Raw genomic sequence first — 23,637 nt, forward strand, 5'->3', positions numbered from 1 at the left:
AGGTAGCTTCATGCGATTTTCGCTACACACACACAAACAAATGCGTGCGTAAGCGCGCACACTCCTCCTAATACACGTTTCACACACTCTCACACACACACACACATTTTGAGGTTAAAGGGCATATAGTTTGAAATCTCTGAAGAATCTTATCATAGTGTACACACACCGGCAGTAGCCCCCGTGGCCCTTTCAGAATTTCCCCAGAGGAAATGTTCTAGTTATTATTATTGTTGTTGTTGTTGTTGTTTTTATTATTATTATATATCATATACTGTACTATTATTATATACTGTCTAGTCACAATAATTTTATTGCCATCATCTTGCCACTGTACCTTATTATTGTTGTTTTTATTTATTCTACTTTTGTATTTCATTCTATTGTATTTGATTGTACTTAAATCTGCTGTGAGAACTGAATTTCCCTTCTGGGCTGAATAAAATTATCTATCTATCTATCTATCTATCCATCCATCCATCCATCCAAGCACAACAGAGCAGGCCCTGCTGGGTCTGGAGTTCAAATGGTTAGTTATTTTCATGTTGTTATAACCGTCACAACAATGTGTTTTTATTCTCTAAGATTTCCTTCACCCTCACACTGCCTTTAATTCCATAATTCATCACAAACTCAAGGGGACTAATGCTGAGCTTTACCCAATAAACCTGCAACCATATCTACCCTGACCCACTCTGAGTGTTTACTGAATCATAAAAGTCTTCCTATAATATGTGTGAGAAGAATCCCAACATCATCCATCCATTATCTCATTGATCTGATCTCGGGTTATGGGGGGCTGGACCGATCCCAGCTGATGAGGGGGTACAGGGTTCACCTGGACAGGTCTCCAGACTATCACAGGGCTGACACATGGAGACAGACAACCATTCACACTCCCATTCACTCCAACGCTGCAATTTATTGCTACTAATCAACCTGAGCTGCATGTGTTTGGACTGTGGGAGGAAGCCGGAGAACCTGGAGAGAACCCACGCTGACATGAGGAGAACATGTGAACACAGAAGAGCTGCAGGCCAGAGTCGAACCTGTGACCCTCTGACCACTACATCACCGTGTAGCCCTGAATTCCACCAATCCTTGAGTTTTTTTTATCTTTTATTTTCTAAAACACTGTTGAGTTTATCTGAAAAACACAATAATTGTATAATGCACTAATCACAGCACAGTTCATTCTTTCTGTAAAAAGAAGAAAAAAAAGAAAAAACAAAGTCCTCCTGCACTGATGTCTCTCAGACATAATAAGATGACTGAAATTTAGCAACTTTACAAATAATGTATAAATGTATAAATCATCCTATGGCTTTGTGTTTATGATCTGTGTAAAGAAACCATTTCATATCAGCAGGAAACCATTAGAATACAGCCCAGAAAAATAGAATATCCATAAAATGTAATTATTTGAATGAACATATCAATTTTGTGCTTTTTTGAATATCAATTTGTCTAAATTGGTTGTTAAGTATACAGATACAGTAAATATAGAAATGTGAATACAGTATACAGTAAGTAGGAGTGATGCTGATTTCAGTAGGTCCATTAATTATCCAGAACATAAATATAAACATAGACTACATATATATGACACTCTCCAGCTATTGTATCATCTGTGGATTCAGTTCTTATGAAGCCCATTTCTTCCAGAAAAATACATACATTTGTTGAAAAAATAAATGACAAAAATTAGTCATGCATTTGTTTGGTAGGGTTTTTTGTTTAGCTAAAACAAAACAGATCTTTGAGTTCATACAAAGAGGCTCATAGGTACAAAGTGATACAGAGACATGTCAGGTGGAGTTTAAAAAAAAACTTCAAAATTATCAAAAAAAGTTTTACTTTACTCAAATTAAATTAGACAAACAGCAGGGGCTAATCTGAGAGGAAACAGTTCCTCCTGTAGAGTTGTAACAACGTGTACAGACAAGTACAAAAACATTGTGATACTGTGGTTCAATTCATCACAATGACCTTGTGGGCAACAGATAAATATCTATGCACTCAATCTAACGCTTCAAGCTGATCATTTTAACTCCAAAATAAAAAATGTATCTTCATAACAGACAAGAAAAGGGTATTTTAAATAAGAATATTACCACATAATATAACTCCAAATAAAACTGTCACTTACTTTTTAATGCCGAAACAGACGGAGTCTATAGTAACGAACTGTGATATCCTCAGTCAGGTCATTAATATAATTAACACTCACTTATCTCATGTAATACTGGCTCTAACTGTAGTTTATGGGATATATGAAACATGATGTGTCCTAAAGGTGTACAACGAGTGTAACAGGTAACTTTGCTGCACGTGTGAGAATCTCCAGCAGCTTTCAAAGGTCGGGGTCGTCCCCCCTGAGGGTGTTGAACTCTTCAGGAGCTGAGTACTTGTCGGCACCCTGACCAGCTGACTGGCGGAAACCTGCTGCGATCTCATCAAAGGTGCGGCCCTTAGTCTCCGGCACCTTGAAGTAGGTGAAGGTGAAGAAGCCCAGCAGCAGGACAGTGAAGATGATGAAGACGTATGGGCCGCAGAGTTGCTGCAGGACGTAAAAGGCAAAACATTATTTTATTTGAATTGTGGGTGAAAGCTATACTTCCCTACAAAGCCTTACGGCAGTAACTGGGTTGTTGACATGACATGGCATAGCAATTTGACTTTCGTTTATAGCATTTATTGAAAAAGCCCAACAACTCTTGGGATAAAAATAGTGTTATTCATAATTTAATATTACATACATTACACTACATGTAAAGAAGTGTTTAACAATGAAGATACATCTCTTTCATGTTATTTATATAATATTTGAAAAATAATTTCTTATTCTTTTTTAACGTCACACCATAGGACAAATTTATGGCGCTGTTCAGTGAAAATGTAAAAAAAAAACTGTGAAAGAACTGACAAAGTTATTGACCCCTTATATTTTCTCAAATGTCAGATTTCACACCACATAAATATATGCTTATTTTATTCAAAATTGGTGTTTTACAAAAAAAATGCTTTTTTACTGCCTATTTGTCAACAACCCAACTACATTTTTAGGTAAAATTGAGTTTTAACTTAAAATTAACTCCATAACGTCTGTTTTTATCTTGTGACCAAGTTTAAGACTTAAATTTTGCTTTATTTCAGAGAAATAATGATCACGGTCTGATTTAACTGTGATACAGTGTAGCCTTGTATTTCTTCATTGTGTTCAATAGTGATGACAATAATAATAGAAATTTTAAGTTTATTTGATAGAGAAATTATTATCTAGATAGTGATTCAGTAAAAAAGTGAGATAAAATTATATTAAGACTAAAATATAACATTACTTTATAATATTAAGTCTAAAATACACAAATCATTGAATAGAGTTGTTAAACACTTTTAAATACACTTCTAACAAAATCAATTTGAGAATGTTTATTCACTGAAAACAAAAGTGCAGTCACTACATTTTTGGGGGTCAAATAAAGGTCAAATAAATTATCGTGATTTCTGAGCATAAAAATGACATCATAAATACATGTCGAAATAAGTGTCATATCAATTACCTACATACTGTATAACCCATCTGGCTGGCCATTTAAAAATGTTAAAAAAAACTTTAAAGCAGTTTTTCTGCAGTTTTACCCTTCACATAGTTACTGCAGTAAGACTTTGTAGGGCAGTGTAGAACAGTTTGGAAGTTTATTTCATTTCTGGACTGGAGATAAATGTAGAAGTTAAAGCTGTCTTACCTCAACATATGGGAAGCCCATCCCTACTACAAAGTTGGCAGACCAATTGGAGAAACCAGCAACTGCTATGGCAGCAGGCCGGGGCCCCTGGCTGAAGAGTTCGGCCACGATGAACCAGGGGATGGGGCCGGGGCCGATTTCAAAAAAGGCTACAAAACTGAAGATGGCCGCAATGCTGACATAGGACATCCATTTGAGCTGGTCCTGAGGAGCACAGCACAGCACACACAGAGGAGTCAGTCACTTTATTTCAGTAACCTAATGGTTTAGGTAAAGCTAATCTCAAACATTTACCAGCAACGCCATGGCAACAGTTAGAAAAACTGCTGAAACTGCCATTCCCATCAAGCCAATGAGGTGAAGTGGTCTCCTACCCGCACGCTCCACCACAAACAACTGCACAGAAGAAGACAAAGTATTTTATTACAAATGAAGGTATAACGTCCTGGAGGTAAACATCAGAGCCTGTTTTGTTTTTCATTCTTCTGCCACTTACAGAAACCACAGTGAATGCAGTGTTGACCAGTCCTGCACCAATGGTTGCATAGACTGGTTGGGACACACCTGCTCGCTGAAAGATCCCAGTTGAGTAGTAGAACACCTAAAGATGATCGCACAACACAGGGAACAGCCATGTTACATTTGAAACACTTTGTGTTAGTGTGTATACACAGCCCTTCTCCCTTTAGCGCTCCTGGTCTGGCTCCTCTTGAGTATGCTCATTGTCCAAAGTTTTGTCCATACTCAAGAGCTTCACTGTCAGGCTCAGCTCCACCTTCACCATGACAGTCTGGTATCGTGCCTCATTACTGCTGACAGGGCACCAATCCACAAGCTCTTTCCTTCGCTCATAAACTAGAGTGTGAGATGCTTGAATTCATTCTGTTGGTACAGTGACAGCTCAGGCCTTCTTGTTCAATTTAAATCTGTCTTGTCATCTTGTGAAAAACTTACTTGATTCCTGTGGTCTATGTCTAGTACCTTCAGGTTGAATGCACTTATTGTAAGTCGCTTTGGACAAAAGCGTCTGCTAAATGACATGTAATGTAAAAAAAACGTCCCCAGTGTAATCCTGTGTTTGTAGCTGGCGGCAACCTCCGGGCAGTATCAAAACTGTGACCACTAATGTTCATAGCATGTGTTTAAACTAGTTTAAATGACTCTTTTTTACGGTGACATAAAACAGCCCAAATCATTTCCATGAGAAGAAACGTCAGGAATAATGCTAATTTAATCACACAAACAACAATCCAAAACAAAACAAAGGAAACATGCTGCAGAAATGGAGACCTTCCATTGTGTTGACTGGACCTTCAGTGTATTTCTATTGCATTCATTTTATAGGTTCGAGGCATAGCCATCGACACTATCAAATAAATACTTCTATATGATTGTGGATGGTCTTTAGCTTGACCCTCATTAGATTATACTGTTTGACATTTGACATTGCATACAACACTGGTCTTTGGTCCTTTGACTTACAGCGTTGATTCCAGACAGCTGCTGTGAGAGCTGCAGCATGATGGCAACCAGGATAGGCTGGCGGTACAGAGGGGAGCGGAACAGCTCTGGGATGGTCACTTTCTTTTCCCTCATCATCTGCTGGCTCTCCTCCTTCATCTCCTGCATGTCGTCACTCACATCGTCAGTGCCCCGCAGCTTCACTAAGACTGGAAGACAAAAAGTTGTTCAAGTTACATCTACTTCAGCCTGGATAAGTATTTTTAGGGCAAACACACACTAAGGTTGGCAGGATATATGTGGTCAAAGATGACATGTTACTGTGCTACCACTGTAGCTGAGCTGGTACAGCATGCACCTAATGAACCCAGACTCATTCATTAGCAGTGGCCTGGGTTTGATCCAACACCAGGTCCTGCTGTATGTCATACCATCAAAAGTTAGTGTGTGTATACCAGGCGGCAACCTCCGGGTCTGAGCAGGGAGGCAAACCAGGAAGTGCCTTAAGCTGCATTCTACCGAAAATTCCAGCCGGGGGCGTTAAGTTTGGCTGCAAAAACATTTCCGTTCATTAATTTCAATGCAAAATGAGAAAACTACTCACTTGATTTATTACCTCAGAAGTTTTTTTAGGACAACACTATGGTCTCGAGTAAAAAATCTTCATGTACTTTGTCCATCTTTGGCTTCGGTTATCAAATAAAGGCAATGGAAGCTGTCCAAAAATAATCTTGAAAAAAGATTAAACCTTTCTGTGCGTGTGTGTGTGTGTGTGTGTGTGTGTGTGTGTGTGTGTGCCTTACTGCTGCGAGCCTTGCTCTCCTCGTTGCAGTTGATGAGGAGGTACCGGGGGCTCTCTGGGCAGAGAGGCAGCAGCACACACTGCACCACCGCTGGCAGCAGAGTGAAACCCAACAGGAGGGGCCAGAGAGAGGCGTTCCCCATGATGGACTCAATACCAAAGATCTGTGTAACACACAATACACACATCCTTCATTAATCCTTCGTGTTCCTGTCAGACTTATTAGGGGGAGATAGCAGGTCAACAGATGTCACATAGAAGTGGTGAACATCATCTGAGAGATGGAAGCTGACGATTACATTTAGATGCAGCTCAGCACTGTGTGTCAAGTTGATCTTCTTCTAATGAATCTGTAATAAAACAAAACTTACTGTGATTCAGTGTTCTTGTCTATTGTCTAGTTACAATATCACAAACATGGGTCATTTTTGTGGCACTGATTTAAACAACGCCTCCTGATATATAAATGTAAAAACACCGGCCTCTGTTCTGGATTAATTTCAGTCACTTTATCTTGCATCTGTTTCAATCATCATCGGTTATGTAACAGTTTGTCCTGTTTCAGTCCAAGCTGGTCATAGCATGGATTCAACAAATCACTCACTGCTGCCAGCTCCTCTGCTATCTCAAAGTCTTTTGTTTTCCTATGTACAAAGATGAGTAACTGGGCTATGTTGCGAACATCACAGCTCTCATCCAGAGCGGATGACAAAAAGTCGAAATTGCTTAGTTGCATTGCGTGCACAATGTACACTTTGTTTTAGGGTACTATCTTAACCAGCCCTGCCCCAGGCTATCTGCCTGAGATGTTCTGTTCCACCCTGTTCAGTTCTCAGGACATTTTGCCCTTGAATCTTCTCTTCTAACCCCCTTCACCCAAGACTGGTTTAGAGTAATCCTACAGAGTGCAGTCCCCTCTGCTGCAGTATCTCAGCTTCTGCCTTGTGGTGAAGCATGTTGTGCATGATGAGCCGTGGCTGATCTGCATCATTACAGCATTGTCTTCTATTCTCTAAATCATCAGCGTGATCTTGTAGCTTGTGTGTTTCTTCTTGGATAGCCTTGGTCTGAATGTGACAGCATTGCTCCCTATAGGCAACATGACATTCTCTGTCTTTCACAGTAACATTACTTTCACACAGACACACAGGTTGTCCTTATCTCCGAAGCAACAAACTCCATGTAGGCTTACTGTCAGGGTCATTTGGTGATGGCCTGTTAACAAAGACATTTTGCTAGTAGTGGTGGGCGATATGGCTAAAAGGTTATCACGAGTATTTTTTTGCGATAACGATATTCTAGACGATATTAAGAAATACTGAAAAATATATAGAATTTTTTTTTTAGTCTGTATAAATAAATAAAAATAATACAACAAAATAATAATCAATCATACATCTAAATGTAGTGTAAATAGCAAATCTCAACAGATTATTCTAGACTCTTGAGTATTAGCAAATAATAAAAATAACCATCTAGGCGGGAGAAAATTTTGAACATTTCATAGTACAATTTGGTCAATCTCATCCACTTTGAGAGCTAAATGTGAGCAAACACCTCACATAACATTTTTCACAGTCAACAGGGCTTTCCACTAGGACATGGATCAGCCAGACAGTGTTAAACAGCTGGCTAGGGGCGTCTGGGGGCATTCCTGCTGGATAATTTTTTTTTCCCCATAAAAGCCCAAATTTGGTGCCTCTCACACATTCTAATGCCATTATTCCATCATATACACTGATCTTATCATTGCATATTTCAAATAATTATTTTTAAGGAGAATAAGGGTTCTTGTATGTTTTATTTAAGGCATCTTATTTTGACAGTCTTCTTGTAAATTCTGTGGTGGATACTGTGCTCTTATTTTGAAAGCTGCATTTGTTTAGTGAAAGGGAGTAATAGTAGCTTTTTGTGAATAAAACAACTTTGACTGTTAGCTAATGTTAGCTCGCGGCTAACAAACGGCATAATGCAACAGTGTGGTCGGACTGTTTGGACCTCTGACGGCGTGGACAGGTTGATAGGATTTAGTTCGGCTAATGTGCACGCAGACGCAGAGAGATGATGTGGGGACGGGACTGATACATTACAGACAGTGGGGTGGGCAGCTCGGTATATTCAATGCGTGTGCCAGTGTGTGAATGCTCCTCATGTCTCGGAGGAGGACGGAGAGGTGGGTCGGCGTTTGACTGACTGACAAGTGACAGACACTCTGCTGAGCAGAGACACAAAATTACTTTATATCATGAATAGTGTAAATATACTTTAGTAGCTTGAAATGTGAAGTTAGCGCAGCACATGAAACTCTGGTGGGCCGCCACAGTCTAGGTAATTAATGGGAAACCCTTAAATACATATCATGATATGCATTTTTTTTTACCCATAAAAAAATATACCGGTATAATCGTGAACGATATGATATGGGATAGCCTACTTGCTAGCTTGAGCCAGCTGTTACAGTGGTGACTCTTTGAGACACAGCAGTCTCAACATTTCTTAATTATGCATTGACTGAACCATTGAGTTTTGGTCGTGGTGGGCTCATAAATAATTTCTGTTGTTAACCATTATGCATTGTGTAAAAAGGGCGTTGTAATTATTAGTGACTTTATTTTTCAGGATCAGGTTTCAGCTTTCTGAGCTGCCAGGTCCATTGAGAGTCCACGTGCAGTCATTCGTGCCAGTGTGAAGCTTTAAATGGTGATACTACAGTATATGGATGTTTTTATTTTAAAGGACAATCATGTTTGTAAAGTTAAGGATCTCACCTGTGCCATAAGAATGCCAACCACTACACCCAGTTGATGCAGAGTTCCTAATGCTCCGCGGAGGGACGTGGGTGAGATTTCCTCCACATACATGGGTACAAAGCCAGTGGAAAGGCCGGAGTAGACCCCCACGATGAAACGTCCAATGATGAGCATCTCAAAGGAAGCAGCCAGTTTGGAAAAGCCCATAAACGCCGCGGCAATAAAGGCAAGCACATTGGCCATGAGCATGGAGTTCTTCCTTTAGGGATAAAGACAGTATTTATTAGTGGCTTGTCATTTTTCAAGGAAAGTTTGATTAATAAGTTGTTGGTCATAGGAAGATCATACCTGCCAAAGCGGTTGACAAAGAGTTTTACAGAGAAGGAGCCGAGCATTCCTCCAACAGAGAAGATGGCCACAGAGATCGACCACAGAGCTGTTAGAGTGGGCTGAGAGATGTGCTCTGAATACCTGCTGTTCCACGTCTCACTGTAGAAGCTCTCAATGATCTGAAACAACAACAACACACAACAAAGACAGATTCAACATGTTTGTCTCAAGTTTTGTTACATTGCTCTTGACAATATTGGTTATTCAGTCCAACACTTTTTCCAGACAATAATTTTGGGCCTACAGCCCTGAATGTTTTCTTAAAAGCCTTTCAGGTTGTTCAGATACCTTCAAATTCTGTGTTATTTATCCTCAACATTTGTTGTCAAATCAATGGAGCTTAAGTTCTATTACTGGGGAAATATCACCATCTACAGGTCCACTCTATGTCATGATATGGACCTTAAAATAGGCTTTAACATGAGATAAGACAGATTCGAAATAATAACATCCGACACTTTTGACTCTTTTAGGTTGCAGTGGTTAAAATTAGTCATCCTCAATATTTGTTGTGTTCTGGTTTCAGGGGGAAAAAGTTACAAAGTAGGATGTACTGCCCTACAAAGCCTAACTGCAGTAACTACATTTTTGGTAGAAATTGAGTTATAACTAAAAATGAACTCCTTGATGTCTGTTTTATCTTGTAACAAAGTTTTAGATTTCAATTTTGCTTTAATTCAGAAAAAATAATCATGTAAAAATTGCAGTAACTACAATCCAAATCCAACTCAAAACCAAAGCAGAAAGCAGTAATTGCACTTATCACAGTCTGCTTTGGATGTATACAAATTAAGGCATAAAACCAAAGCAGACAGTCTGCTTTGAATGTGGTACAGTATAGCCTTGTATTTCTTAATTGTGTGGAAAAGTGAAGACAAGATAGAAATAGAAATTATTATTATATTATTATTATTATTATTATTCAGTTTATTTGAGAGAGAAATTATTTTCGAGATAGTCATTCAGTAAAAGAAAGTGAGATGAAATCAGATAAAGACTAAAATATAACACTACTTTATAATATTAAGTCTAAAATACACAAATATTTGAATTGTTAACCAAGCTAAAAGAAGAAAACAACATTGTAGTTACTGAACTCTGTTTATCATTACTATTAGAACTTTAATTTGCAGTGTGTGTGCTCAAACGCCTGTGTTTTTCTGTTTTTCCTGTGAAGAATAAACCCCACAGATACTCAACTACATCTCACTTATTTTGACACAACACAACGCAGTGTGAGAGCAGAAAGCCATCTGCTATCAATAGTCAGTATAGCAGCATATGCATCATTATTCACAATAAAAAGTCCCAGTAGGGGAAAGTACTTTCATCGTGTTTGCTATCTTCCCACATCACATATTATTGTCATAATAAACTGAAGGGGTCACTTGAGCTCAGGCAGTAGTCCAACAGCGAGCACAACATCTTTAACTTGCCTGGTAATCTTGAGCTCCTTAATCCTTAATGCCTCTAACAAACTGCTCTATCTCATTATTAAGCTGCTCTCTGTCATTTCAGATCTGTCGGACCCCCTTCAGAGGCAGTCAACAGGCCCAGAAGCTTTCAGCTGCCACAGAGACGAATGGTTAACATATAAAAAAATAAATAAAAACATAACTGGACTTAAACAGATTGCATGAAACATTGTTAACATCCTAAAAGCTCTTTTTTCATATGTTGCCTTTTATTACATCCATCGTAGCAATGTGTGTGTAAGTGTTCCCCTGTGTATGAAATGTGCTACATAAATCATTTGTCTTCCCTCACTACAACTTCTCTGTGTCACCACACTAAAGATAAAAACCCTTTCAAAGTGAATGAACCATGTAGAGGGAATATTTGCCCAGTCGTGTCTCCTGCAGTGATGGAATGTAACTAAGTACATTCACTTAAGTAAAATTTTGAGGTATTTGGACTTTAAGATTAAGGAGATTTAACATAAAAAATATGATCAATTTAAAGTGATTAGACCAGGCCTCCGGGTCTGAGCAGGGAGGCAAACCAGGAAGTGCCTTAAGTAATAGTAAATTAAGTAGTTAAAGTGAGTCGTATCTTTCCAAAATGAAAAGACTGCTTACATAAATGCATCAATTATAACATTCTGCTAATGAATACTTTTACTTTTGATACTTTTGTACTATTAGTACTTTTACTGCAGTAAGAGATCTGAATACTTCTTCCATCACTGGTCTCCTGACTGTCAAACCAGCAAAACCCAGATCATCTCTGAGTTGATTAAATATCAAAATGCTCCTCTGAGTCAACTTTTGTTATTTTAGCCTCAGAAACAAACTCATTCAGTTGTTGGGACTGAATGCATCTGCAAGAAGTCCCTCAACTTCTCTGCATGTGTTGGTAAAATATAACTTAGCCTAAAGCCAGGCTCAAACTGATCATCAATTAAAGATAAAGTAGTAAACAAAGTGGTCTCTGCTTCTGGATTACTGACATTAATATGGAGAGCATGGTAGTAATTTTATCATAATGTATTATTTGATAGATTATACAAGTTTATGTAAATAAAGAAAAACTTTTTTGTTTTAATTATTTTGTTGTTTCGTTCTGGAACTCAAAAAAAAAATCAGAGATTGAGATCTTTTCAGTCAAGCTGAATAAATGTTGGAGTGGCGATGGCATTCGATACACCACATAGGTACAGCTTTTACCAAACAGCTTCCAGTACCATCAGCACATGTTAGTTTATGGCTCCCCGTCTTTCCCCATTCATTTTTCTCAAACATTTTTTAATAGATGTTTTGTCCTTTCTCATTCATCCCTTACACCCCAGCATACTCACGTTCTGAGGAGCGTTGATGACACCAGTGTTGTAGCCAAACTGGAGAGAGCCAATCACAGCTGTCCCCACAGCCATCATCAGCTGGGGAGTCACCTGTTGTTACGACCCAGAGAAACATAAAGACAAAGCACACATGAAGGTCTCAAAGTTTAAATCTGTCGTCTGAGTCTTCCCTACAGTGTGGTCTGCAGAATCAAAGAAATCACAGAAATTTAACAGCTTTGCTTCAGGCGGCAACCTCCAGGTCTGAGCAGGGAGGCAAACCAGGAAGTGCCTTAAGCTGCATTCTACCAAAAATTCCAGCAGGGGGCGCTAAGTTTGGCTGCACAAACATTTCTGTTCATCCATTTCAATGCAAAATGAGAAAACTTCTCACTTGATTTATTACCTTAGATTTTTTTTAGGATAACACTATGGTCTCAATCGCTACTAAAAAAAAATTCTTCAAGATAATTTGATGTTAATAGTGTAAATAATGGCCCCATTAAGAAGAAAATAGAAGATAAAGAATCGTATGATTTGGGGTGGGGCTACCTTTGATTGACAGGTGGCTAACAAGGCAAGCTGTCATCAGGAGAGAAGCAGAACAATGCGTATCCACGGCAACGTGTCAATAAAGTTATATATAACGTTATATAGATATAAAAAGGACGTTTACCGGTTTGGTCTCATAACTTTGACCCTTTCACTGTATTTTCACTTAATGACAGTTTATTTGAACATTTTGTTCATTAAATGTCTTGTTCAGCATTTGGTTGGACTAACAGACACTCCAAGGAGTCGCTGTTCAGTTTTCTGAGGCAAGTAACATACATTTGGTTTTTGTTTTCTGCTAGCCGATCATCCCAGTTAATTCTCTAGTTAACGCTAACATGAATTAGCAACGGTTTCTCGCTCCTCCACAGTCCAGATATGGTCTGCTCCCCGAATCAGAGACAAGATGGCAACGAGTGTAACGCTGAACTCGATGTTTCCAACAGGCCACAAACCAATGGGTGATGTCACGGTGGCTACGTCCATTATTTATATACACTCTATGATCCATCCATGCCTACAATTCAACATCAGAGTAGTTTGCTATTCCCATGTGTTGACAAACACCTGCAGTAAATCTGCCTGTGAGCTCAGTTTATCCATTAGACACAGGCTGAGTGGATTGAACATGTTGTTTATTGAGAGTGAAGGAGCCATGAGGTTCACATTAGGTTAACTCAGTGCACAGCGTATTCACCACTGACCACTGAAAGACTGCATACTAGTAGTCTGCATACCTTTGCTTTTTCTAAAATGTGCTGTTGATAAACAAGATTGTCCCACAATGCAGAGCCTGCACAGGGAGAACCAGAACCAGAAAAAATCTTGAGACAAAAAACAAAAACAAATTTAATTATTTAATGTTTACAAATCAGCTTGTTCTCTCATTGTGAATATTAATTAATAATCAGCAGTATTTGCCTAAGGCTGATACTCTTGTCTTGTTTGGATTTAGAGTTGTTCCGTTTCTGATACCAGTATCGGAAATTGCTCCGATACTGCCGAAAATGCTGGCTTGGTATCGGCGAGTACCTGCAGCCTGCTGTTTTGGAGGGACGAGGAGGAATTGATTACGTAACGCAGACTCAACAGACCTACGTGTGTCAGAGCAGGTTGGTTATCCTGGTTGACCAACCCCTGTCTGTTGTCGAAAATGTGGGATTTCGCCGCTTAATGGAACATGTTGAACATTTTGACCGGGTCGTAAATATATCTCCGAAACTGAGCTGCCCAAATTATACGAGGCAGTTAGGGAACACATTTTGTGTATGCTTAAAGACTTGCATGCAGTCAGCTTTACCACGGACATGTGGAGCTCCGACGTGTGCTCCATGTCTTTGCTGAGCTTAACATCACACTGGGTGGACAGAGGGTCAGCATTTACCCCGCGAAATGCAGTGCTGCAGCGTGTTTGGAGGGTCACATACTGGCACATAAATTGCCGAAGCAATTGAGGGGACGATAGTACAATGGAAAATCCCCAAGTCCAACGTTCATGTTGTCTTGCGCGACAACGCGAGCAACATGAAGACATTAATTTCATTTTACAATACTGTGGCTACACTTTAATTATCAATATATATATATATATATATATATATACATATATATATATATATATATATATATGTATTTATTTATTTATTCCTGGAATTATTTAATTAAGTTGCTGTTGGACTACTGTTTTTTTATACTGTACCTTCATTTTACAATATTGGGGCTGCACTTTAATTTAAATATATTCCTAGATTTATTTATTTAAGTTGCTGTTGCACTACTGTTTGTATACTGTTTTATTTAAAAAATAAATGTATAAATACATGGCTTGAATTTGCTGTATTTAATCGTGTTTTACAAAGGGTTTAACCTGAGCCAGGCCTTACCACAATGATAATCATATCACAGTCATGCAGGTGTAGTATGATATATTTTTTATAACATACTGGTATCGGATTGGTACTCTGTATCGGCCGACACCCACAGCACAAGTATCAGAATCGGTATCAGGAGGGAAAAAATGGTATCGGAACATCTCTATTTGGATTAAGTATAAAACAAAAAAAGTTGATACCTCACACAGAAATTTTAAAATACTATATATGCTATAAAGCATACCAGCTGTTTACTATAGAAATTAGATATAATAGAATATTTGTCGTCATTTATTTATTTGTTACAGATACTGAATGAATGAATATTAGAATTGAATACTGCAGAGCTGGGGCAACACGTGTGTGTGTGTGTGTGTGTGTGTGTGTGTGTGTGTGTATGTGTGTGTGCGTGTGTGCGTGTGTGAGTTATAACTATAAAGTGGAGGTCCACCACTGTCAGCAGACTATTAATGCATCGTCATACATGATGTGATGATGCAGCAGTTACCTGGCCGCTGCACTCCATCCCGGCTGCTTGGATCACTCACAAACTCCAGACTTCACTTCCAGACAATGAAAAATCCAGGTTGTTAGTAATCCGTCACGTCAGTATATTCTACTGTCTACTTAAACATGTCATGATGCTGTCTGCGATATCCTTTAGTCCTACATCGATGTAAACAAATCTTTCTCAGTTTCCCCTTCATTCACCTGCTGCACTAAGCAGCTTAGTGACGTCAGCACTAAGTGGATCTTAATGGGCTGCCGTGCTGCACAGGAGGAGGATCTCTGCCTTGATTGGCTGAGAGAAAAACACAACGTGTTATCAGAGTAGTAATAGATTAACAGAATAATAACCCTGGCTTCATTGTTGGATAGGATCAAATATTGATACGAAAATGTAATAAAATGTTCCCTATAGCAGTAGTTCTCAACCTTTTCCCCGCTCACTGAACAGAATCTCACACGCACAGTTCAGATCACCCAGAAAAGAAAGAAAATGACCAAAAAAGACACAAAATGACCAAAAAAGACACAAATGACCCCAAAAAGAAACAAATTACCAAAAAAGACACAAAATGACTTAAAAAAAGACACAAAATGACCAAAAAAAGGAAACAAAATGACCAAAAAAAGACACAAATTGACCACAAAATGATCAAAAAAAAAAGACACAAAATGATCAAAAAAAGACACAAAATGACAAAAAAAAAGACACAAAATGACCAAAAAAGACTCAAAATTACTAAAAAAACAAACACAAAATGACCAAAAAAAGACACAAAATGACAAAAAAAAAAAAAACACAAAATGACCAAAAAAAAGGACATTAAGTGACCAAAAAGACTTAAACACATGAACACTTTAACACAGTGGAGACAGAGCTGACTTCCAAAATGATTTGGCGACCCCAAGAAATCATCGCGCGATCCCAATTGGGGTCCCGACCCCAAGGTTGAGAACCGCTGCCCTATAGCATATAAAGCACCAAGAGCACATCAGGAGATGACAGCCCTTTTAAAATATTTTATTTACCAGTTTCCAATAAACATCTGATAGATATCAGTTAATGGCAAACAAAAATAAAGTAACACATAATAATCACAGGTGGATTTACCTGTCTGTGCTGTTGGGTGCCTGTTCTGCCCTACAAAGTCTAACTGCAGTAACTACGCAAAGGAAAAAACTCAGGAAAACTGCTTTAAAGTTTATTAACATGTTTTAACTGGCCAGCCAAATTGGTTATAGGTAGGTAAGTTGTATGACACTTATTCCTAAATGTATTTATGGTGTTATTTTAATGCTCAAAAATCATGATGATGTATTTGACCTTTGACCCCAAAAACATAGCTACTGCATTGCTATAAAATGTTCTAATAATAATGCAAAATCAGAGTGCAGTAACTACAATGTTGTTGTCTTCTTTCAGCTTTCATATTTTGTTTTCAGTGAATAAACATTCTCAAATTGATTTTGTTATCAGTGTAAAATGTGTTTAACAACTCTATTCAAAGTTTTGTGTGTTTTAGACTTAATATTATAAAGTAATGTTATATTTTAGTCTTACTATTATTTTATCTCACTTTTTTACCTAATCACTATCTAGATAATAATTTCCCTATGAAATAAACTAATTTCTATTAATTTTATGTTTAAATTAGTATATTAATATATATATATATATATATATATATATATATATATATATATATATATATATATATATATATATATATATATATATATATATATATATATAGTGTATATCAGATTGTGGTAACTGCAATTATTGCTTGGTTTTCAGTTGGATTTTGTGGTTTTTATATAATTATTTCTCTGAAATAAAGCAAAATCACAAGATAAAACAGACATCAAGGAATTCATTTTTAGTTATAACTCAATTTTGACCAAAAATGTAGTTACTACAGTTAGGCTTTGTAGGGCAGTGTTGCGCCCCAATCTGCTCCTCGTCACAGCAGACTATACAGTACATGGAAGCTTCATGATAGAGCAACCAGTGCTCCTATGCTATAGATTATTGCCTGGGCTCAACTTTGCTCTACACTGCAAAAAAATAATAAACAATAGCTACTCAATAAAATTCAGGCAACAGATTGCACGCAATATTATTAATTAAATCTAACTACGTTACAAGTTGAGTTAATAACAACATAACAGGAAGTGCCTGTCAATTAAAAACGGACTAATTCTATTGTGTTGAATTCATTCAAAATTCTCTTGATTTAGAATTACATACACATAAAGATTATATTTAATGTGATCAAATAAGTAGATTCTATCTCAAACATTTTATGTTAAAGTTTCTTAAACAACTGCCTCAAAATCAAGGAGGCATTTATATTTAATACATTTGATCAAATATATTAAGTAAAATGAAATGACTGCTGAATAATTTATGACACTGTATGTCAGTTCGTCTTGGTAGTCCAGATAAACAAGTTTATGCACAAAATAAACTAAATATTGACACAAAGCTCCAGCAAAAGACAAGCCCACTAAACAAGCTAACAATGAACACACTTTAGTTGATATTGTGGTACAAACATATTTGCAATCAATCAAATTACCAAAAATCCACAAACAAGTTGTGAACTTTGGCTTCAGGAGCCTTGTCCTTGGCTGATCCATATGTTTAACACACCATGAAATAAGAAATACATTTTCCAAGTTCTTTGTCATTTTTATTTTGCTGTAGCTGACCTTCAAAGTTTGCTGTGACAGGTTTGATCTTATCTCCTGAATTCTTTGTCTTATTGCAGCAACATTTGGTCAACATGTGTAGATATGATGTCAGACCGTATACTGTATATAAATAATGGATGTAGTCACCGTGACTTCACCCATTGGTTTGTGGCCCATTGGAAGCATCAAGTTCAGCGTTACACTCGTCGCCATCTTGTTTCTGATAAGAGGAGCAGACCATATCTGGACTGTGGAGGAGGAGAGGGATCTGATCACTGACTACAGCCTCTCTACACCTCAACCTGACTGACTCATGTTAGCATTAACTGGAGCATTAACTGGGATGTTCGTTTTGGCAAAAAACAAACACAAAATGTACGTTACTGACCTCAGAAAAATGAACAGCGACTCCTTGGGGTGTCTATTAGTCCAACCAAACGCTGAACAAGACATTTTTACTGAACAAAACGTTCAAATAAACTGTCATTAAGTGAAAATACAGTCAAAGGGTCAAAGTTATGAGACCAAACCGCTAAACGTCCTTTTTTATATCTATATAACGTTATATATAACTTTATTGACACGTTGCCATTGATTCGCATTGTTCTGCTTCTCTCCTGATGACGGCTCGCCTTGTTAGTGACCTGTCAATCAAAGGTAGCCCCGCCCCAAATCATATGATTCTTCTATCTATCTGCTATTGTCTTCTAAATGGGCCCATTATTTGAACTATTACCATCAAATTGTATTGAAGAAGATTTTTTACTAGTGATTGAGACCATAGTAATGTCCTAAAAAACATTTCTGAGGTAATAAATCAAGTAAGAAGTTTTTTCTTATTTTTCATTGAAATTAATGGACAGAAATCTTTCTGAAGCCAAACTTAGCGCCCCCTGCTGGAATTTTGGGTAGAATGCAGCTTAAGGCACTTCCTGGTTTGCCTCCCTGCTCAGACCCGAAGGTTGCCGCCTGTGTCAGAGTGACCATGATCATTTTAGTGCCATTTGGAGACTGGAGACCATGAAATATGCCAACGCTTTTGTTTCAGTTCTATTTCAGTTTCATAGTTTCCTCGAGGCCAAGTCATTGAGCGGCTCAGAATGGGCACTGCACCATTTTTCTGTAGGCCAACCCGAAAAATGCACACACAGACCTGATTTCAGGCACCAAAAACCCATTTAACATCCTCATTGAGTTTGAGAGGTGCTGACTTACTTCAAGTGTCACAGTAGTCAATGAAATAACATACAATGCTTTAAAAAGACTTTGTGACATTGACTTTGTTGTTCCATTTTATGACTCGATTACCTGACCTTTTCATTAGAAGTTGAGTATTTTTAATACAAAGGTGAGGTCTTTAACATAATAGCAAGTATTGTATCTGCTCAGTAGCAGTAGTAGTTACAGTATTAAATAGGTGACCTGTATACTGCCCTACAAAGCCTAACTGCAGTAACATTTTTGGTTGAATTTGAGTTACAACTAACAATGAACTCCTTGATGTCTGTTTTATCTTGTGACAAAGTTTTTAGATTTCAATTTTGCTTTATTTCAGAGAAATAATGATATATATTTGCAGTAACTAAAAATTCCAACTCAAAACCAAATCAGACCACAGTAATTGCACTTACCACAGTCTGCTTTGGATAAATAATAATAATAAATAATACTATATAATAAGAATTTAAACATAAAACCAAAGCAGACGTCTGATAAGGTATAGCCTTGTATTTCTTCATTGTGTTGAATAGTGGAGACAAGAATAATAGACATTCTAATTTTATTTGATTGTGAAATTATTATTTGGATAGTGATTAAGCAAAGAAGTGAGATAAAATTATATTAAGACTGAAATATAACATTACTTTGTAATATTATGTCTAAAATACACAACTATTTGAATAGAGTTGTTGAACACTTTTTAATACATTTATAACGAAATCAATTTGAAAATGTTTATTCACAGAAAACGAAATATAAAAGCTGAGAGAAGACAACAACATTGTAGTTACTGCACTCCGTTTCTGCATTACTTATGTAGAAACAGATTAGATTAATATTATTAACCTTTTGCAGCAATGCAAAACCAGAGTGCTGTAACTGCATTTTTGGGGACAAGGGTCAAATAAATCATCGTTTTTGAGCATAAAAAATTACATCATCAATACATGTAGAAATAAGTGTCATATCACTTACCTACCTATAACACATTTGGCTGGCTAGTTAAAAAAAAAAAAGAAAAAACATTAAAAATCTTTAAAGCAGTTTTTCTCAGTTTCACCCTTTGCGTAGTTACTGCAGTTAGACTTTGTAGGACAGTTTAAGTGCCATTACATGACAAGCCAAGATGTAGTTAACATCCATCTCTGTCCAGACTGATGTAGCCATGACAGTAGACAATGCTTCATATTTTACTTCAAAGAAGCTTCAGATTCCAAAAAATTGTGTGATTCGTATACATCTTCCACCCAGTAGCTCAGAAGATCGTTAAAGTTACCACAGTTTCTTTGGAGTCTGATTCCCTCGAGGTGTTCCTGTAATATTACATTCACAAGAATGGGACAGATGTGATGTCACAATCCAGATGTTACAACTGGCCTTGACCCTGATCAATACTGAGGCCGTTATGCCAGGGGTGTCAAACTCAAATACACAGTGGACCAAAATTTTAAACTTGGACAAAGTCACGGGCCAACATTGATATTTATTGAAAAAATGGACCTAAACAAGTTCAAACGAAATGGAACAAGCAAAGCTTGATATAACTTAATATTGCAAACATGCAAAATCAAATATGAAATAAAACAAACAAACACATCAATGGCATTCATTTCCTAAATAAAATTTAAATAAAAATCGTATGTCCCTTTATTTTATATGCAGCCTTCTTTAAATTTCAATTTAACAGTAATCTTTTTCCACAGGCTAAATATGAATGTGAGAATAAAATATCAATAATAAACAAACTGACTAATAATAATATCCTTCAATGAATGTGCAACCATTCAAGCCAAAGCCTTGGACTATAGCAAGAAAAAGTGCATAAAGACAACTTTAATTGTTGCTCAGTTTGCTACACATTGATCTACTCTGTGTCCAAGCCAAAACACGAGCAGAGCATTCTGGGATTTGTAGTATTATTTGCGCTGTAAAATACCGGCGGGCGAGCTCTGGTTATCATTTGGTATATTTTTTTGCGGGCCAAATATAATTATACTGCGGGCCAAATTTGGCCCGCGGGCCAGAGTTTGACACCTCTGCGTTATGCATTATACTCTTCATACAGTCTGCATTACCAACGTGCATCTTTGCCACCTCCAAATCTCACTGAAACCAATTCATAAAGCTTCCAACATGTCTCCAAATAAACTTGTTGACTAGGACAAGAAGGGAGAAAAAAACGCCACAAACAACAGGATGTATAATGGTTATGTTTTGATTATGTATGATATGTTTTATTATTGCATTCGGGGAAAAAACACCTTTTTACTTTATTGTAAATGCTAAAGTTTATGTAAATGAATCCAAAATTTAGGAATATGTAATATATTTTATTCTATATCGTTGCATATAGTGGATTATTTGTAAATACTTTTTTTATTATTAAAACAATTTTAAAAACAGCATATAACAACAGGAGACCTGGGTAGCTTTCAGCTGAAATTGCAATCAGCTGTGTTTGAAATAATTATTACTGAATGTTCTTGTAAATATTCTGTTCAGATTTTCTATATATTTCAAATCAATATTTCAAAATGGTGACTACAGAAATCATTCTGTTCTAAATGTGTTTAGAAACGAGTGCATTAGCATTTGAAACATGTGCTGCAGATATTTAGTGTTTTGCAGGTGGAGTCTGAACGAGGAAAGAGTTCAGAGATTTTTGGGAATTGTATCATTGAACACATGATGTGAAAAGTTTTGACAATGTGACAGTTTTGACTTTTGCATGTTAACAATCACAAACACTATAGCTGCCTACCACATACTGAACACGGATCGGGGGCTGTTTGGGGCCTCTGAGCCACTCCAGCCAATGGAACAAACTGAAAATCACCCTTTAAATTTTGTTTTGGAAAGTGCTGTATTCATCAAAAAATATATATTAAGATAAGGATTCTGATTATCTATCTATAAAAGCAAGAAGCGTCTGTGTGTGTGTGTTCGGTGTGTGTGTGTGTCTAGGGCATATCTCTCTGACAGTTAATCAGACTGACCTCAGATCTCGCTTGCCCATGGCCCGATGGTGTGCATCCTCGATTTTGAAGATTTTTTAATTCATTTTTCAAAATATCATTAATTACGTGGGACGTGTTGCGGCATTGCACTGTTTCTGATCGGACGCCTTTTAGGGGAGCTCCATTGTGTGATAGGCCTACATCTGGTCAGTAATAATTCACTCTGGATTTCCACGCCTGACTCATCTCATCTGTTAGTCTATTTAGCCTACCTATCTTTAGGAGTTTTAAAGTGGCTACAAGGTTCGATTTTCCAATAATATTCAAATAGTTTCCAGCGAATATCAATGTTTAATGTGTATGTGCTGGATGGTGTGGTACCTTATGAAAAGTAAGTGTTTTATGGAGTTGCAGACGTTGTAGTGGTCTGCATGTAATGTGCAAATTCTGTTATTCACATCCATCTGTTTGTGCTGCATGTAAACTTATTCCCTCCTATATCTGTGTCTGTATATATGTCTAACCATGTTGAATGATTAAGTTTATTTTTCTTAAAATAACTATTTCTGTGTCTCTTTATATCTCAATGTAGATCCATGTATAACCTAATATACACTTTGTATATTAACACTACGCAAGAGTATTACACCTCATTGTACATCCCACTTTCACACACAACCTCATTTGGCAATAATTGAATAATCTACTTAATCTCCCACTATACCAATACATACTTCCTACGGGCACTGCACTAGTTATTATTAACTGGAGTTAGTCAGGGGCCTTTGGACACATTGTGATGTACACCAGAGCCCATGAAATATTTCCTGACATATTTTACAGTTTGCTATTATTTATTCACTCTAGTGCTATAATAACACACTGATGTGAGCAGAGAGCTCTCCATGCTGCGTCAGTCAGGTCAGAGGCCCCTGACTTATTCCAACATCACTACACAAACACTCTGCGTGTGTTTGTGTGTGTGTTTGTGTGTGTGTGTGTGTGTGTGTGTGTGTGTGTGTGTGTGTGTGTGTGTGTGTGTGTGTGTGTGTGTGTGTGTGTGTGTGTCTCATGTTGGTCCAGGTGAGAGGCTGTTGGTCTCTCCCACTAATCCTTTAAGCACAGTAGTTATATTTATAGACACACTCAGTGGAGTGACTGGAGAGTCTCACTGATGCCAACATGCTGACATGTGACCTGATGTTGTGGCCACTTAACACGTTCCACTCTATGGTTCCACTAAGTTACACAAGCATAGTGTTTGTTTTTTAAATATTAATATCACCGCCCATAATATATGGACCCTATCAAATAGAACATTTTAATAGCTATCCAGTAGTTATCTATGAGTTGTCCTATTGTGTTTACTGTGAATCTGTGTGTATGTGTGCCTGCAGTCTGCAAAAGAAGGTGCAAAGCCAGCTCGCTTCTCTCTGCTGCACAGCTGATCAATCACCACATAAAACAACTGTGAATGTGCACTAACATCAGGTCAAAGCTTTGGTTTATGATCAAAAAACCTGTAAAAAAAAATAAATAATAATAAATACGCTGACATTAGACATTGTGTTTCATTTAGTGTTTAATCAGCAAATAATAGCATGCTAAAATGTCATGTTCACAACTATGACAAACTTAATTGTGAACATAAACATCATGATCAGCTTGTAAACACTGCCATAGTGTGATGTTGGCATGCAGATATTTGACATTTAGCTCAAAGCACCACTCTGGTTTATTCTATGTTTACATTACTTGTGCAAGTTAGTTAGCTGATTGAAATATTTAACCCTGGAAAATGTACTTTAAAGGGACATTTTTCAAGCATTTAATACTCTTGTTAACGCAGCAGTGGACAAAAATGCTTGTGTTGTGTGAATATATGTAGATGTATTTTTGGA

The 23,637-nt window shown here is 37.3% G+C and overlaps 1 protein-coding gene across 1 annotated transcript; it reads right to left on the reverse strand.

The window, feature by feature from the left end:
- Positions 1 to 1,120: 1,120 nt before the first annotated feature.
- Positions 1,121 to 15,037, reverse strand: LOC131971617 (solute carrier family 2, facilitated glucose transporter member 1-like). Its single transcript, XM_059333140.1, has 10 exons — positions 14,863 to 15,037; positions 11,950 to 12,042; positions 9,111 to 9,271; positions 8,781 to 9,021; positions 6,014 to 6,176; positions 5,232 to 5,419; positions 4,246 to 4,350; positions 4,044 to 4,145; positions 3,750 to 3,953; positions 1,121 to 2,560 (listed from the first exon to the last, which is right to left on the reverse strand). Exons 1-10 carry the CDS (start codon positions 14,878 to 14,880, stop codon positions 2,354 to 2,356), a joined length of 1,482 nt encoding a protein of 493 aa, XP_059189123.1. The 5' UTR covers positions 14,881 to 15,037; the 3' UTR covers positions 1,121 to 2,353.
- Between the last annotated feature and the right edge of the window lie 8,600 nt (positions 15,038 to 23,637).

The sequence above is a fragment of the Centropristis striata genome, chromosome 5, assembly GCF_030273125.1.
Source record: "Centropristis striata isolate RG_2023a ecotype Rhode Island chromosome 5, C.striata_1.0, whole genome shotgun sequence".
In the NCBI taxonomy this organism is placed as follows: domain Eukaryota; kingdom Metazoa; phylum Chordata; class Actinopteri; order Perciformes; family Serranidae; genus Centropristis; species Centropristis striata.